The sequence below is a fragment of the Ambystoma mexicanum genome, chromosome 7q (genome assembly GCF_040938575.1).
Source record: "Ambystoma mexicanum isolate Mex_15411 chromosome 7q, UKY_AmexF1_1, whole genome shotgun sequence".
NCBI lineage: Eukaryota > Metazoa > Chordata > Amphibia > Caudata > Ambystomatidae > Ambystoma > Ambystoma mexicanum.
The window spans coordinates 952,189,266-952,206,205 of record NC_090941.1 but is presented as its reverse complement, the minus strand read 5'-3'; the positions used below and the strand labels follow the sequence as shown (position 1 = coordinate 952,206,205).

The 16,940-nt window shown below is 45.8% G+C and overlaps 1 protein-coding gene across 6 annotated transcripts in view; it reads left to right on the top strand.

The window, feature by feature from the left end:
- The window catches only part of MYO7A (myosin VIIA), a 1,239,317-nt gene that overhangs the window by 1,099,983 nt on the left and 122,394 nt on the right, over nucleotides 1-16,940 (top strand). For all 6 annotated transcript variants that reach the window (XM_069640000.1, XM_069639997.1, XM_069640001.1 and 3 more), the window contains 2 exons: nucleotides 1,506-1,663; nucleotides 8,477-8,630. In XM_069640000.1, the coding sequence (XP_069496101.1) occupies nucleotides 1,506-1,663; nucleotides 8,477-8,630 (312 nt within the window). The remainder of the gene's footprint in view (nucleotides 1-1,505; nucleotides 1,664-8,476; nucleotides 8,631-16,940) is intronic.

The following is a 16,940-nucleotide window of genomic DNA, read 5'->3' as shown; positions in this document are numbered from 1 at the left end:
TGCCAGCTGCAAATTCCCTGCAGGTTTCCGAACCATGTGTGTGTTTTCTGCCACAACCTGTTTGTGCTTTTGTTTTTGTCATTGGTAATCTGCTTGTTCGTGCTCATCATTGTGACTCTTGCTTTACCAGTGGTTCTGTCTTTACTTATGAAAGCATACCCTTGCTAAAGCCTGCAGTGACTGTGGTCTTCACTTACCAATACTATCCTTCCCCAGTCCCTCATGACAGAGGCTGTGCCCCAGGCAGCCTGAATGGCCTCCAGCCATGGTGTCATGTCATGGCCACTCTGCAGTATTTCACTATGGCAGTTCTGCTCGAGGAGAAACTGTGTGGAAGCTACATCCAAGACTGCAGTGGAGGCACTTCATAGGACTATAAAACCATTTTTGGTAGTCAAATTACTGGACCACTGTGTTTGCATATGTGCCTCATGGTGAATCCCGAAAAATTGAATTTCTTATCTTTGTCATGCTTATGCGTTTCATTCCCTCTGATTTTATGTCCAGCTATTTTTGAATTTGGCTGAAAACCTTGGAAGAACTGCTTGTAAATATTCTGGGATATTGTAATGCCTCCCCTGTTAGTGAAAAGGGGAATGCTCCTGCTTTTCAATGCAGGGTGGATGGAGAAGTCGAAAGTCCAAAGCAGTGAGAAACCAATGTACATTTACTAGGCATGGGAAAGGGTCAAAGGACCGAAAAGCCATCGCAGATTTACTAGTCATTGGAGAAAGGCAAAGCAAAGTGGCCCATGTGTGTATTTACTGGGCTTAGGAGAAGGTCAAAGCCCTGAGAACCACACGTGCATTTACTCGGCCTAGGAGAAGGTCAAACCTCTAAGAAGTCCATGTGCATTTTATAGACAGCGGATAAGTCCAAAGCACTGAGAAAACCATGTGCCTTTTGTAAGAAGAGAAGAAGGCCAAAGAAATTAGAAGTCTGTTTCTATTTATTAGGCATGGATGCAGAATCAGGCCCTACAATTGAGGCCAATCCGTGTTGAGGAGCTACCAGATCACTCTTGGGTCTCTCCATTGTCCTGATGAATGCTGCTACATACTCTGTAGCAGAAACCATGGAATTTACAAAATAAGGGTTCTCCTGTGCATTCATTTGTGATGCCCTTTACCAAACATGTAGGACAGGACGTCTCATTGGTGTATGAACAGGAAAGAGTTTCCCTGATGTGTTTTTGCCTTGTATTTGATCAGACCACAGCAGCTGATTAGTTTGTATCTGCATCCCCATCCTACTTGGAGATCGAAAGCAGATTGTACCACCAACAGGGTCTGTCAAATAGTCTGCACAGCAAACCAATCTAGGGCTAGAAGCGCTTCTCTCCTGGGCATACATCTAGCTGTTTTCCACCTATGCTGCATTGAATGCATTGTTGTGAACAGTTTCTTTCAGGTTGAGTATTGTTTGGCTTCTTTAAGTTCAATGCATCAGTCACAAGCCTGTGCCTTGCCCGCAAACAACCTTAATTTTTCTGCCTTCGCTTCTAGGCCCCCTCCGAAACACACGCTGAGTCGAGTGATGATAACCAAAAATCGAGGAAAAGACAAGCTGTGGTCCTACACCCGAGACCCAATCAAGCAAGCTCTCCTGAAGAAGGTCCTGACTAGTGAGGAGCTGTCCCAGGAAGCATGCATGTCATTCATCGATATCCTTTGAGCACAATACCTAAGGGCCATTGTATAATAATTTTAGTACGGGTATGAAGATTGCTACTTGGCCCTCGTATCTGAAAAATAATTTCACAATTTACATCAAACTTGTATCTTCTGTTTGCATGCACCGTCGTGTTTAGGGAGATGTACATTGCCAATTTACTGGCCCACTTTTACTTGACATGCTATATTTTGTTTATACTTCAAAGTCTCTAAAGCATAGGTAGTGGTGGATGGGAGCTATCACTTGGGTTAACTGAAAAGGCATTGCTTGATGGGGACTTAAGAGGTGTAGGTTTTTGGCCATCTGACTCAATAACTTGCACACTTGAGTTTGATAGCTGGGATGCATCAGTGAATATGAAGTAGATCATGGCTAAGGTGAATGGAATCAGTGTCTATGCCTTGTGCCTGGGTTGCTTCCCTTACTGTTGAGCTGTATTTTCACACAGGACCCCAGAAAATGAATAGTGTTGAAGGTTGTGATAGTATGCCATTGATCTACTATTCGAAACACAATATTTCTACAGGATTTACTGTGGGTGATCACCCTGTGTGCACACCACTGGAAGACTGCATTTGAGACTCTTAAAGTGGTAAATCTTTACTGAACAACTCCTAGTTTGCTGCTTGATATTCCTACCTATTACCAAAAAGGGTAGAAAAAAGCAAGAGGTGCTTTTCACAGACAACTTTAATGCTGTGTGCTCCTTTTGATTGTTGCAATTTTAAAGAAAACTCATGGAAGACTGAGTTTAATGCACAAATGTCTGGACTCGGGAAGTATGGTTTCAGTATTTTTATTCACACAGTGAAACAAAACAAGGCCACACTAAAGAAAAGAAATCTTCGGGACCACCAACAAAAACTCAGTCTCTTACCCTCTCGTCCCAGGGTGATGATTGCTGCTCCTTGGTCAACTACCAGTGTGCACGCTTTCCTGAATCCCCTACACATGACTAGCTACCGAAAGAGTCTCCACCAAACCAAGTCTAGGTTGTCTCCTTGAGAGCCCTAGTTTATGCACCTCTGTGTCGCCTCCACCAAATTCGGGTAGTGCTCAAACTTCACGAGGACAGGGATTTGCAGCCAGGGGCGTCCATCACCACCACTCTACAGTTCCCAGGCTCCTCTTGCACCATCTAATAGCACCCGAGACCCCTCTGGCTTCTAGACCCCTCACTTCTCTGTTTTCCTTGATTGGGCCTTTTTCCTCCTCTTGACTCTTCCGCCATCATTGGTCAATCTGGCCTTAGTGTACTTTCCTGCTCTTGCTCTACTTATGGCCCCTTACACCTGTTATCACCTCCTCCAGCTCTCCATCTGCTCCTCCGGATGTTAGCCCATCCTCCAAAATGTACAACCTCCTCCAGACATTACCTCCTCCAAAATTCTCACCACCTGTGCCAGATGTTCCCTCCTCCTCTTCCAGTCTTTCACCACCTCCTCCTGATGTTACTGCTCCTTCTCCAATGTCACACCGCCTCCTGCTGATGGTGGAGCAGCCACTGGATAATGTCAGAAAACCTGCAGTGCTGTGTTCATGAAGAACAGGACACCAGTAGCTGTATACACTGCACATCCCCCACAGTAAGAAGGAGCAAGGGACTATGTTGAGCTAATGGAGTCACTGCTGGTGCTTGATTCCAACTCTACTAGATCAATTGACAGTTTACTAAATGCCTGATCCTGTATCATCAAGAGTCAAGTGCTTTATCTATTCATGTTTGTTTACAGCATGTGGCAGTCTAAACTTGACCTGCATACATTGAAACCTAGGTTCTATAAATTAATATGGCCTGTAATGATTAAATGGGTTGTTTCTTCATGTGTATTTTGTTTGTGATTACTATGAGATTATATTGTTGTGAAAAATCACATCATGATGAGCAATACGTGCTGACATTTTTTATGAAAAATAATCCATGTGTTTAATTGACAAAGAATGTAATACAAATTCCTATACCTAAACTGATATAAATCCAATGTTGACATGGCAGTTGATTGTGCTTGCGAAACAGCCACGCACTAATCACACACACTAATCATATGCAATGTGGTTTGTGTTGACATCTACTTAATTACAGTGGATACAAGGCAGAGGTGTTTTTATGGCAATTCCCTTAATAACTGTATCGCACAGTTCAGGAGCACTACGACTATTTTCTCTTCGATTAAATCATACGATGTTGTAGGTGTTTTATTTTTTAACCTCACGTACAAAAAGGAAGTCCTGGCCAAGCACAGCTGTTTTTTAAATCACTGCTGCTTAAAAAACCAAACCATTTGTGAATGTACACATAGAAGTATAACAGAAATAACCAGTATACTTTGTCACAGAGTGCACCAAGTATGGACATAACCCAAGACAGGTTGCACAGCATAACTCAAGTTTTAGATTCAGTATAAGGTGGTTAGGTAGGAGAAAGTGAAGTGTATAACTATAACTGATAGGGGGTGATATGATAGGGATAGGAGTGGAAATCATTAACTAAAAGTAGGTTTGTGTTTCGCAGAATCCGTTTCCTCTCTGGCTTTCGATTCCTCACATCCGGACAAGGCAACCAGTCCAATCTTGAGATGGTGAGACTTTGGTGGATTGGCAAAAAAAAGGTCACTTTGAAATAGTTTCCATGAAACAAAACAGAGTTTGAACTCCAAAAAAACATTTGGAGTAAACAAAAGGTCTCTTACAAGGTTCTGGGATCCAGCTCATCCTAGTTCCACTCCAATTTCCAGTGGATCCCCTGCATTTTGTCTTATGTTTGCAGGTTTTCAGGGTTCCCAAAGGCACTTATGGAGGTAGATGGTAAGGCCGCCTGAGGACAGCATGTCACTGGCAGGATCTTGAGTTGTCTTTCATAAGTCAGAGCGAGAAAGAGATGGAGCTTTCTCAACAATGGTTTGCTCTCACTGGGTTTCTGGGACATGCTTGGAGAATTTCCTGTCACCTAGCCACCTCCCTGTTCTTTGGGTGCTGGTCCCCGAGACATCCCTCCCTTTGCTACCATTGGTGCAGCCTCTATGTCCCTCACTGACATTCTATCATCTTGCACCTCTTCCCACCTGTGAAGTCTTCCCTAGACTGTTAAGGTATAGGACAGTCCTTAATATCAGGGAGGGGGTGCCCCAACCAACCTATTCTATCACCCCTTCACCCTGCACATGAGAACCTCCAGGGAAGTAGCTTAACAGGAAGGTAGGGAGGTACCCAATACCATTCACTACTCCCCGAAGCTATGGGAAAAGAAGCATAACAAGAATTGGATCAAATACTAACTGGCACGTATCTTCCTTCAGTCCCTCCCACTTCCATCTACCCTACCCCAGGCAGTACCTGTATATTACTGCACACAGGTTGTGAGAAACCTGAAGGTACTCTCACATCTACTCCTCAGGGATCTTCTGTTTAGGTGTCCAGGGAAGGGCCATCGCTTTTGGATCCCGACCCTGGGGGTGGACAAGCGAGGGGGATCACCTGGGTGGAGGGTCCTCGGGAATCAGAGAGAGGGTACCTGAAGGTGAGACATGGTATCCCCCTGACCTACCCGACCCTCCCTCAGTCTTCATGGGATATTGTCAGTCCTTTCAAGTTTTTCCCTGTAATCTCCCAACAAGCACTGAGACTGGGAAGAGGCAACTAAGAGTAATGCACATAAAGAATAATAAAAGCTGAAGACCAAAACCAGAGAGAGGTGAGAGAGGTATGAGAATCCACTGTGTTGGGGCTGAGTCAAGGAGTAGAGATTCCGGCAACGATTCCCGGAGAACTACCAGAGGAGCTTTGCAGGACCAGTATCCCTCTACTGTGAAGGTGGGCGGCGAGGTGCTGTCAGGTAGCAGAGGAGAGAGAAAAGCCGTTTGGGCCCAAGCCTGGGTGCAGCTGGAGCTGCGTAAGACGCCAGGGACGCGGACCACATGTGGAGCAGAACAAAGGTGCTGGGCCATGTCTGGAGACATGCCCAGCGAACAAAATGAAGATTTTCCTGTTTAAAGTAAATGCTACTCATATTGAATACCGAACTGAAAGAAAACCGCTAATTGAGTAAACCCAAGTGAATGCTACCCATATTGAATGCCGAATTGAAAGAAAACCACTAATTGAACAAACCCAAGTAAATGCTATCCATATTGAATACCGAACTGAAAGTTGCCATTGAAACAAGCACAAGTAAATGCTACCTTTAATGAATGCTGAACTGAAAGTAAGCTGCTAAATGAGTAAACTACGATATACTGAATGGTGAATGAACACTTTAGTAGATATATTAACCAGCACTATAAATTAAGAGCAGCATGGACGTAATCAAAGGCATATGAAGCATTAGAGAGTTGTGGTGAGCGTTGTGTGCAAAGATCAGAAAGACTGCCAATTAGAGTTGCAAATGTGAGAAAGAGTCACCAATACATTACAACCCAATAACTGGTATCAAAGAGGCTTACATAGAATACAAGTGTTGAATTTGAAAGCCAAGGGCAGAAGAGTCTACCAGGGGCTCAACAGCTTTGGGGAGACCTACGGTTGCTTGACCTGTGATGGGTGGACCTTGTAGTCTGACAACTGCGCCTAGACCAGGAAACCCTGAACGATAAGCTGTAAAGAACTGTGAAATACTTGGTGAAGCAAACCCAAAATGAGTGTTATGCTACAATCTTGGGGAAGGAAACCCTAAGAGTCAAATAACCGAAAAACTTTGTCTTGTGATGGCAATCCCAGGACATCTATTTTGTGTGAATTGTGCTACCGGAGAATGCTGTCATCGGGAAGGGAAACCCAGGCTCTCCGTTTTGTGTGAGCTGTGCTATATTAGAACTTGGGAAAGAGAAGTCCCGGACTTTCGTTTTGTGTAAGTAGTGGTACATTTGAACTTCGAGAAGGTCATTTCAGAACTTGATTAAACACTATTGAACTGAATCTTTACTGGAACTGTTTTGAACTTGAAACAGGGACCCAAGAAGAACTCAAGCTGAAAATAGCTCAGTCTTTACTTTTGACCACTTCTTTTTTGTTGAGAAACATTTCCACATCATGTTTTGTTATAGTTGTGAGGACAAGCATAGGTTTTGACATGGACAGACTTTAATATTGGACTTACAGGCACAGACTTTCCTTATGTTTATTTAGGCAGTGAAAATCCCACTATACTATAGACCTAGTTAGGCATCCTGATCATTAATAACGTTTTGTTTAGAATTGCACTTCTATTGTCTGTGTCATTTCTCTTGATACCATGCCTGTCTCACAAGGTCCACTGGCTTTCTTGAAGAAAATGCCAAGAGGCAGTCAAGGAATAATACCAGGTCACCCATCGGCACAAGGATGCTCCCCATCGGCACATCGAACACAGGGATCGAAACCAAAGTCGGGAAGTCCACACACTCCACCCATTGACACAAGGACTCTGGCCAGTTAAATAATCCACAGAAGTTCCAGTAGGATGACCCACATTTCCACAGCACATGCCCAAAACCAAGGCCCCGGCAATGAGGCAAATACAAGTCTGTGTAGAAAAATCCAGAGGAAGGCAGGAGGGGCTAGGCAGTCGCCCAAGCAAGAGAAAAGGAGAGCAGACCGACGGAGGCTGGTGACAAGGGGGTCCACATCCTGGTGAAAAGCACGCCAGGAGGTCCAGAGGACCCTGAAGGTCAAAACAGGAAGGGGAATGCCACAGGCAAGCAGAAGCTCGTCAGTCCTGCCCACACCCAGGGAATGATGGGAAATGTGTGAGGGGGTGCAGGCTCCATTCGCGTCCTCCATATGCTGCAGGGTGGACCCCATGGAAACCACCCTGGTGTTCCAGTGGACTGCCACATAACACTGGGTCTTCTGGTCTCTAAATAGTAAGGGTGTATGATCTCCTGCCACCACCCCGCATCTTCCAACTCTATCACCCCTTCAAGATTTTTTCCATCCTCCCCTGAGGGTATGGGTTCTCTCCTCCTTCAGCCTCCATGACTTCTTCATTCCAAAATAAATCTCCCCATTGGCCTTCTCAATAACTCTCTATCTCTCTCCAGAGGGTAACACTTCTTCTTCTCCTCAATACATTCCTTCCAACCTTCTCAATAACTCTCTCTCCTTCTCTTTCCCAAGATAACGGTCTCCTTCCAACCTTCACTATTCTCTTCATCCATCCTCAATAACTCTCTCCAGATGCTAACACTTCTCCTACCATACTCCTTCCAACCTCCTTTAACAACTCTCTGTCCAGATGGCAACAATTCCCCTCCCAACCTCTTGAATAATTCTCCCTACAACCTCCTCAATAACTCTTACAATGCTAGTGGGAGAACAGTAATTTTTGTTTTGCCCTTTGCACAGATTGCATTGCATGCATTACATTTCATTTGTATGCGTGTCAAGGGCACCTTTGTATCCAGGGATGTCTCGCTGTCTGAGCCGGTCGTGCGCATGCTAGGAGATGTTTCCTTTGGCAGCAATGCTGAAGAAAGAAATGTGTTTCCCCGCTCAACTGTGAATTCAGAATGTTGCAACTCTGTTCCCTTAAATGGAAAGACATAAATTCCGATGTTGGGTGTTTGGGTCTGGCTAGAGAACTGGAATGGCTCTCTTAGGAAGTATATCCATGATCCATGGTGGCTGCTGGTGCTTGCTGGTGTGGACATTCCCCTCTGACAGACTCCTGCCTTAGTAGAGATGATCACTGATTTCCATTCAGTGGTCTATGCTTTCATTTTTGTATATTGTACACATATGGTTGCTTGTGAGGTGCGTTGTAGAATGTGTGTCATTCATGTTAAATAATACACTTTATTTTTGTGACTTTCCTTGACTTATTGTGAACCTGTGCTGAAGTATATGGGGGATTACCCTTCCAAAAGGATGCGCTCCGTGAATGAGCTAACCGACCAAATATTCGAAGGTTCCTTGAAAGCAGAGCCGCTAAAGGATGAGATCTTCAGCCAGATCATCAAGCAGCTCACGGACAACCATGTCAAGTAAGGCCTCCTATCTCATAGCAGACTGTGACCTACAGGCGTATCACAATGATTATTCTATCTGCTATGTAAACTGCTGTCCAGTATCTATGCCCACTTCTAAAGGCCACTGCCCATCAAGATTTCCTTTACCACTTATTAAGCGCCGAATACCCAACTTACGTTATGCATCACCAAAAAGCATACCAAATCCAGGCCTTAGACTTTGCCGTACACCACTGAAGTACAGATAGCCACTAGATTCCTTAAACTATGTGCAATGAAGACCGTTTTATTTTACACCCACACAAAAAGCAACATCAATCTCCCTACAGACAAACTCTTCCTCCTATCCTAGAATGGTCATTCACAACAAACAGCCAGAGCAAAAAGCAAGATGGGATACTTGACTTGAAACCAATGCGTGTGGCCCAGATAGGTTCAGCCCCTTATACTACTGTTTTCTCTAGTTGACCCATCCCCCATCAATCTACCAGAGAACCCGAATATTCAGAGTTCCTCAGATTAAATTTACAAAATGCCCCAGACAAAATGTGAAGCCTTAAAAAGCCACAGGTTTTAGTTTTATGACACTCCAGTCTCCGTTAAGTTTCTGGCAACTCTGAAAGCCTTTTGCCTCAATCACAAATAACTCATTAGGAATCCACAAACAGGACTCAGCAACTAAATATAAAAACAGCCCCTTTGGAAAATCCGTGCTCCCATCCACATGACACCTGCTCCCAATCCTAGACTTCTTGCAGCATAAATGTAAACACAACTTTGCAATTCAAGATCCCCATCTTTTTAGTAGACCCATGGTTGAATTCTTCACCAAGAAAATCCTACTGTACTTCAGGAACAGAGTGAAACTTTACTCTGTCTGAAATCATTAGACACCAACTCCTTTATGTGAGAAGGAGCTCGTTGATGGGATTCAATTCAGTGAAAAACTAAACAATGTTCATTCATTCATAAATGGCTTAAGTGTTGACATAGGAACAATAATAGTAATACTATGTTTTATGTGGCTCTTTTTTCCAGTTTCCTGCAGCTCCAAGAATTGTGACAATAAGTGTTATGTTACTGTTACCAAATGAAATGGCACTCACTTTATTAACCGGTGTAGGGTATGAGTTGGCCCTATCAGTATTGAGCCTGTGGCTGTGGGCTCCATATTTATGCCAGAGGCTAGTGATTACCTGCAGAGCATTTTTACTGGCTAAGGAAGACTGACATTTCACAAAGGGGAGTTGGGAGTGTACTTGATAGCAGTACATGTTATAGGACTTACAGCACCTAGTCAATGTGTTTCACATATGTGGAACATCCACCAAACATTGATGCCCTCTTTGATATAGAGTCATGGTTAGGGGCAACAACTAGTGCATGGACTCCCAAGAGGGGGCCACAACCAGGCTCGGACTGGCCCATAAGGCAATAGCCCCAACCAGGCTCCGACTGGCCTACAAGGCAATAGCCCCATGGGTGAACCAAAAATACAAAATGCTGGTGTGGGCCAGGTTTTTAGGTCAAAGTGGGCCACTTTTTTGGCCAATGTGGGCTAGTCTGAGTTACTTCACTATGCGGCTAATAGTGTTGACCAGTGTTGCTAAAACATTCTTTAAAATCTCCCCCTTGGGTACTATACAAACAGTGTCACAGAATGAATGAATTCCCATTTGCAACCATGGCCCACTTTTTCATTGGTGCCAGAGACAATTTTATGCCCCAGTCCGACCCTGGCCATAATTAAGGAATTATGTAGTTTAGAGTTTAACCTGCCTAATGCACACCACATTAAACCATATATTTGTTGCAACAAGTAGACATGGAAGCATCTTAATGTGGGGGTTAACATAAGCGCACACTGGATTGGATTGTAGACCTCAATTGCCAGATCACCATTGACTCAAATGCCCCATGCCCATGGACAGATCATCAGATCATTGCCTTTAGCATTCAACACCCCAAGAAGACCAAAACCACTACCCTAACACTACCTCCATTCTTAACCCGCAGCTCACGCAAGTGCACAAATGACCACATCCTGCCCCTGGTGGCTATGCCAAAACTGGAACCTCCACACGTAAGTGACCCAAATCTTTTGGCCGATCTCTGCACCACAATCTTAGCATCCGCAGTAGACACTGTTGCCCTCCTGACCCAACGAAAAGCCAGACCTGTCAGACACCTGAAGTCCTGGTACACCCCTGACCTACGAGATCTCTGAGACAAAAAGCGATTAGCAGAATCATGTTGGAAAAAAAACGGAGGCTCCTCCAAACGGCATCTAAAACTTAGAAACGAGCCATCTTCTCTACTAAATCTACCACCTTTAACTCCAGAATAGCCAACACGAAATCCGACATGAGAAAAATCTTCACTATTATCAGAGATTTCAAAACCCCCACTACCCTGCTCTCGTCCATTACGAAGGACGAAGCTTGGTGCACCAATATCCAAAGTGCTGTGCTCAACAAATTAGACACAATGCAAAATAAAATCCATGCCAACCTAGCCATTCTACAACCACACTCATGTGCCACTTCCACCATCCCAACCTTCCCACAGTTCAGTTTCCAGCCTGAAGCCCTATCCATCCTAAAAAACCTGAAACCATCCAGGTGCAAAGGTGATATATGCCCAGCCGCCATCATCAATGACTGCTCCGAAGCCCTGGCACCCCTCATCACCACCTTAATCAATGCCCCCTTTGCCACAGGTATAGTGCCCTCCAGCCTCAAGGAAGCCTGAGTTCTCCTGCTTCTAAAAAAAAACCCTTCTCTAAACCCAACAGCTCCCAATAATTACTGGCCTATCACAACCGTCCATTCCTTATTAAAATCATAGGCAGAGCAGCAGACCTACAAATCCAGCACTATCTGGAAACCAACCATATCCTAGGAATGCGCCAATCTGGTTTCCCCCCAGGCCATGGTACAGAGTCAGCACTGTCAGGCCTAAACAAACAGATGGACGAGTTTAGAGAAAAGGGGAAACCTGCCCTCCTCCTCCTCCTTCTTGATCTGTCAGCAGCGTTCGACTTGGTGGACCACAAAATCCTCTGACACCACCTCAGCCAACTTCTCCACTGAAGCCACAGCCCGGTTTACCTCCTTTCTAGAGGGGAGAGTCATGAGAGTGTTTGCCGATAACGCTAGCGCCCCACCAGCACTTATCCCTTCTGTGGTACCACAAGGCTCCTGTATATCCCCCACACTCAACAACATTTTCACCAGACACCTCTTTGAAGTTCTTGACTCCCCCAGCATAGCAAATACCAACTATGCCGATTATACTCAAATTCTCCCCCCTCTCTCTGGCAACTACAGAGATGACTCAACTAACCTAGATTCTGCCTACACAACTATTCAGGCAGGGATGGCAGCCAACCACCTCTGCCTTAATGGGGATGAGACAGAGATCTTGCTGATAGAACCTCCTGTGGTGCTCAATAAGCTCAATCCCCAATACACAGCCTTCAAAATTGACGGCATCATGATCCCCATCTCCTCATCAGTGAAGACGCGAGGTGTCCATCTAGATGCCACCCTCTCAATGAACCGCCAAATGAATGAAATCGCCTCATCTGCTGCCTGCACGACTAAATTGATTAAATGCTTCTAGACCCTTTCTATCCCCTGACAGTTGCTTAACAATAGCACAGGCAGTCATTGGCACCAGGCTTGATTACTGCAATGTCCTATTTGCCGGGACCTCTTCCCAAAATATACGAAAGCTACAAATCATTCAGAATAACGTGCTCCGAGCACATCTCTTCTGCCAGGAAAGCAGTACACTGGCTGCCAATCCGCAAACTGATCATTTTCAAATCCATGTCCATTACTCACAGATGCCTGTCTAACAAGGCACACCCCCTACCTATCTCAGAAAATGACTAAAGTTCAGTCGTCAAGTCCAAACAGGACCCATTATGCACACCGCCTCCGCTGGCCCAAAGTCAGACGCATTAAAGTGGGAGGCTCAAGCTTCCCATCCATTGCAGCCAAACACTGGAACTCTCTTCCTCCCACCTTGAGAGCTGAACTATCATACTGGGTATCCCGGAGATCCCTCAAAATGTGGTTGTTCACCTAATCCAGCCATCCTACCCAATGCTTTTATGCGCATTGTTCTGCTCGATCTTTCACCTGAATCACCTGTATGTTTTTGATCTCCTCTGCAAGTAACTTGTTCACTGTAACAGTGCTTCGATGCCTACGGGTTGCTGTGCGCTTTATAAATGAAATAAATATGATATAAACGGTTCCTGTTCTGCAACAGCGGGTTAACGTGTTGATACATGTGGTTCCTTATGCATTAACAAGTCAGTTTTCTGTAAGTGTAATATAGCATAACTTACAATGCTTAAAGGTAAAGCAGAGATGCTGAAGGATGTGTACTGGTGTCCATTCAGGGTCATCAAATATAGCCTTATAGACCAAGGGAGAGGTCATTATCGGCTGATAACGACCCGCCACGAGAACCATAAGTTGGGGGAGGGTCATTATCACAAGCGATAATGACACCTCCTGAGGTCTACAAGGCTATATCAGCACATAGTGGTAGTAGCAAAACATGTTTTGTTTGAGTTTTGGTAGTGAAGTTAACGCGTTACTTTAATAGTGAGAAAGGTGGATAGACAAACTTACTTAGTACAGTAAAAGTAGTTTGATTTTGTCATGTTTAAATAACAAGGTTGTCTTCAAAAGTTAAGTATTTTAATTGTAAACTTGGTAAAACTGGAGTGGTTTTAACATTAGCAAAAGTAAACTGTTTTTTCTATAAGAAAGAGAAAGCATATTTCCATGTTTTAGCTTTCTTTCTGGTGTGTTAAATATGATGTTGCTATGAAAAAAAAGTCCTCCAAGAGAGGAAGTGTCTTGTTGAAAGAAACCTTAGCTGGAAATTGCAGTTATTTTCCTGTCAGCGTTTAAAGTCAGAATGCAGTCTATACCAGTAGTTATTGTCTGTGCTCTGAAGAGTCTGACTGGTTAAGAAGAGAACAATAACAATCTCCATGTGCTAATAGGCAGTATTTCTAGCTCATCATGGGCCACACTTCACCCTCTAAGTATTACAGTTATTAATTGTAACTTTGGGATCTTGGCTATCCCCAATGATGTAGCAATATATTTGATTTTTATTTAAATTTCTTTGTACAATTTGAATGAAATATTTTGAGACACTTTCATTCATGGGAATCTACATGTATCGATTACATTGTGGCATAAACGGAACCTGCTCTCAGAATTCTTTTACCACTTTTCCAACTCTGGATCCATGCTTCCTGGCGTCTCACTGCTGTCTGCCCCGGGCTGACGGTGTCTGTGCCCCGATCTCTATCGACTTTGGCATGAAGCATCCAGGGGACTCAGCAGCCGTCCTTGGAGGGCTCATGGGCAAGGAGACGGGACCCAAGTATCTTTCTCTGCTGCACCCTGCTCTACCGTTAGCTAGAAGGTTTTGGCGGTAGCAGGACTGAAGGGCTTTTTACCTGCTGCCTGGTTGCTCCTGAGAGCAGGAGAAGCCCACCGGTGCATTTCACTGCTACTTCTGTTTCCTGAGTTTCTGTCAGGGACTAGGGTTGCCCCTCTAAAGAGCAGTGGCTGTGTTGGGAACGTCTACACTGGAAAGGGGTTTCCCAAGTTCTAAGTCAGCCCCCTCTCTAAGGGATCCATGAGATGAGTTCCCCCACTGGCCCAGGACTGACCCATCGAGGTATGGAAAGTGAGGGGGCAGATTAACAGACTTCAAGCTGTCCCCTCTCCTCCCTGTGCCCTGCACTGCTGCACGCTCGTCCTCTCTCCATAATTTACATTCCACACCACTGCAGTGCACAGGGAAGCATGGCAGTACAGTCTACTCACTACAATTCAGCCACCAGCCACCGGAGAAAAATCAGCCTGGCATCTGTGCATCCCTTATCTTTGTTCATCTGACTTGCCCATTTTGTCTCGCTGCTAGAGATGCTCACATTGCATGCAGGACTTTCACTCCACGGCCCGACTGGCCACCTGTATCATCTGGCATTAGTCAAATCTCTTAGACTCCCTTTCCAGCTCGCCCCCTACCGCCAGACTCTCTCCACTGGACTTCCCTCTTGTGCTCTAGCCTTGCTGCTAAGCCATCTGTTCACCCAGCTGTCGCCCTCCTCCTCGGTTGCTGGAGCAGCACAATACCCCACTTGGCGACCTGGGTGACTCTGCTGCTTGGCTGTCTGGTGAGTTCATCATGCTTTGTGCACTTTCTCCTCGTCTCTCTCTCTCTCCCCCTCCCATCTCCCTGGCCTCTCCCTCCATGGTGCTCTCCATTTCCCCTATTTACTCTAACTGCTACTCTATCACCATTCCCACCTCTCTTTCGAAGCCTGGAAGGAAAAGGTTCAAAAAAAGATATCCTGGTCTCCAACCCAGGCAACGCTTCTTCCAGCCAGACTGTCAGACATCCTCGCCAGACCTATGAACTCCCCACATTGTCTCTGTCCTCTCCCCTTTCTCTTCGTCACCCATTAATGGTGGCACCAGATGGGAAGTACTTTTGGCATGCTTCTCATCCTCTAGGTGCATCATTATTGTCTATCAGAATGGCCCTGTCAAGGCCCAGGGCTTTCAACACAACCTCCTCCTTCTTGATAGGCGTCTTCCGTCTCTCATCAACTCCCTCCCTTCACCTGACACTCCTCTGTCTGCCACCCCTCTTGGCCCTTCCCCATCACCGATGGGCGTACCACATCCCTGTACCCCTCCTCGGAAGAACTTCAAGGCTGGCAACCAGCTTCACCTAGCTACCCTCAACTCTCGCTCTGCTGTTAAACACTCCTCTGATATCTGTCTCCTTCTTGAAGACTTTGACCTTGACGTTCTCGCTCTCACTTAGGCATTTCTGACTGCCAGCTCTGTCACTGCTTCTGACACACTCATCCATGAGGGCTACAAGATCCTCTCTAAGTCCAGGCCTAACCGGTCTTGAGGCTAGTGGCCGTGATCCTCCCTGAATGGGTCCCTGCTATTATCATTCGCATTCAGATCTACCTTTCTTTCGAATGCCTCGTCTGCAGGCTTGGTGTATTCCCAACCCTCGTTAACTCTCACCACCTTCTACAGAAGCCTTGGTCTAGTCTCCCTCTTCCTCCCGGAGTGGTCCGACGTCTCCTCTTCTCTTCTTGCCTCCCCCTCCAAGCTTCTCCTCCTGGGAGACTTCAATATTCACCTTGACTCTCCTGATTCCGCCACTGGACTCTTACCCAGCCTCTGTGACTTTCTTTCCCTCACCATTCATCCCTCCGGTCTGACACACTCCGCTGAACATACCTTGGATGTTTTAATCTCTGCAGGCATACCCATCTCCAACCCTCTCACTACACCTCTCTCCTAGACTTACCATGCTCTTATGTCTTCTAACCTGGATCTCTTAGGTCCCCCGGCTAATCCTCTGCCTGCACTGTGAGTCTCCTTCCCCGTCATTTGACCGGTGAAGCGAGTGTCAGTTGCTGCTTTTACTGCCACTTTCATTTCCCCCTAGCCCTCCTGCCTCAGACTCCCACACTGACTCTGCCTTTGCGAATATTCACCTCTCTGTCATCAACACCCTGGACATCCTTGCCCCTATCATGAGGATCTGCATGAAGCCTGCTTCCAAACGCAACACCTGGTATGGCTCCGACCTAGCCTCTATGAAATGCAAGTGCAGAGTTGCTGAGCAGAAGTGTCAGGCATCAGGCACATCTTCTGACACACTGGCCTGCTGCCTGCTCCAAAGCCAATGCAGAATCTCCATCCGCTCAAAGAAGAGGGCCCATATCGGAGCCTGCATCTCTGGGGCCACTAACAACACGTGCAAACTGTTTAAAATCTGCAAGGAACTTGCCAACCCTTCTGCTGTCTCCACTTATCCCCGGCCATCCCTGACACTCTGTACTTCACTGGCCTCCCACTTATTAACCAAAACTCATGACATCCTGTCCTCACTCTACTCCCTGCCCGCCTCCATCCCCAGTTCTCAGGCCTCCCTTGGCCTCCCTCTCCCTATCCTTCCTACGCTCTTCTTTCTCGCCCATAGAACCGAATGAGGTTTCGAGACAAGTCCTCTCTATGAAAGTCTCCTCCAAACAGGTGCACCCCTGCTCCTCCAGAACCATCAAGAACAACATTGTCTCCCTTGTGCCATCCTTGGCTGATTTCATCAATCACTCCGTTGTCACTGGCTTCTTCCCGCTACCCCTCAAGCAATCCCTTGTGTATCCTCTCCTGAAAAAACTCTCTGCTGACCCCTCCTGCCCGGCTAACTACCGCCCTATCTCCATTAACCCCTTCCTGGGAAAACTCC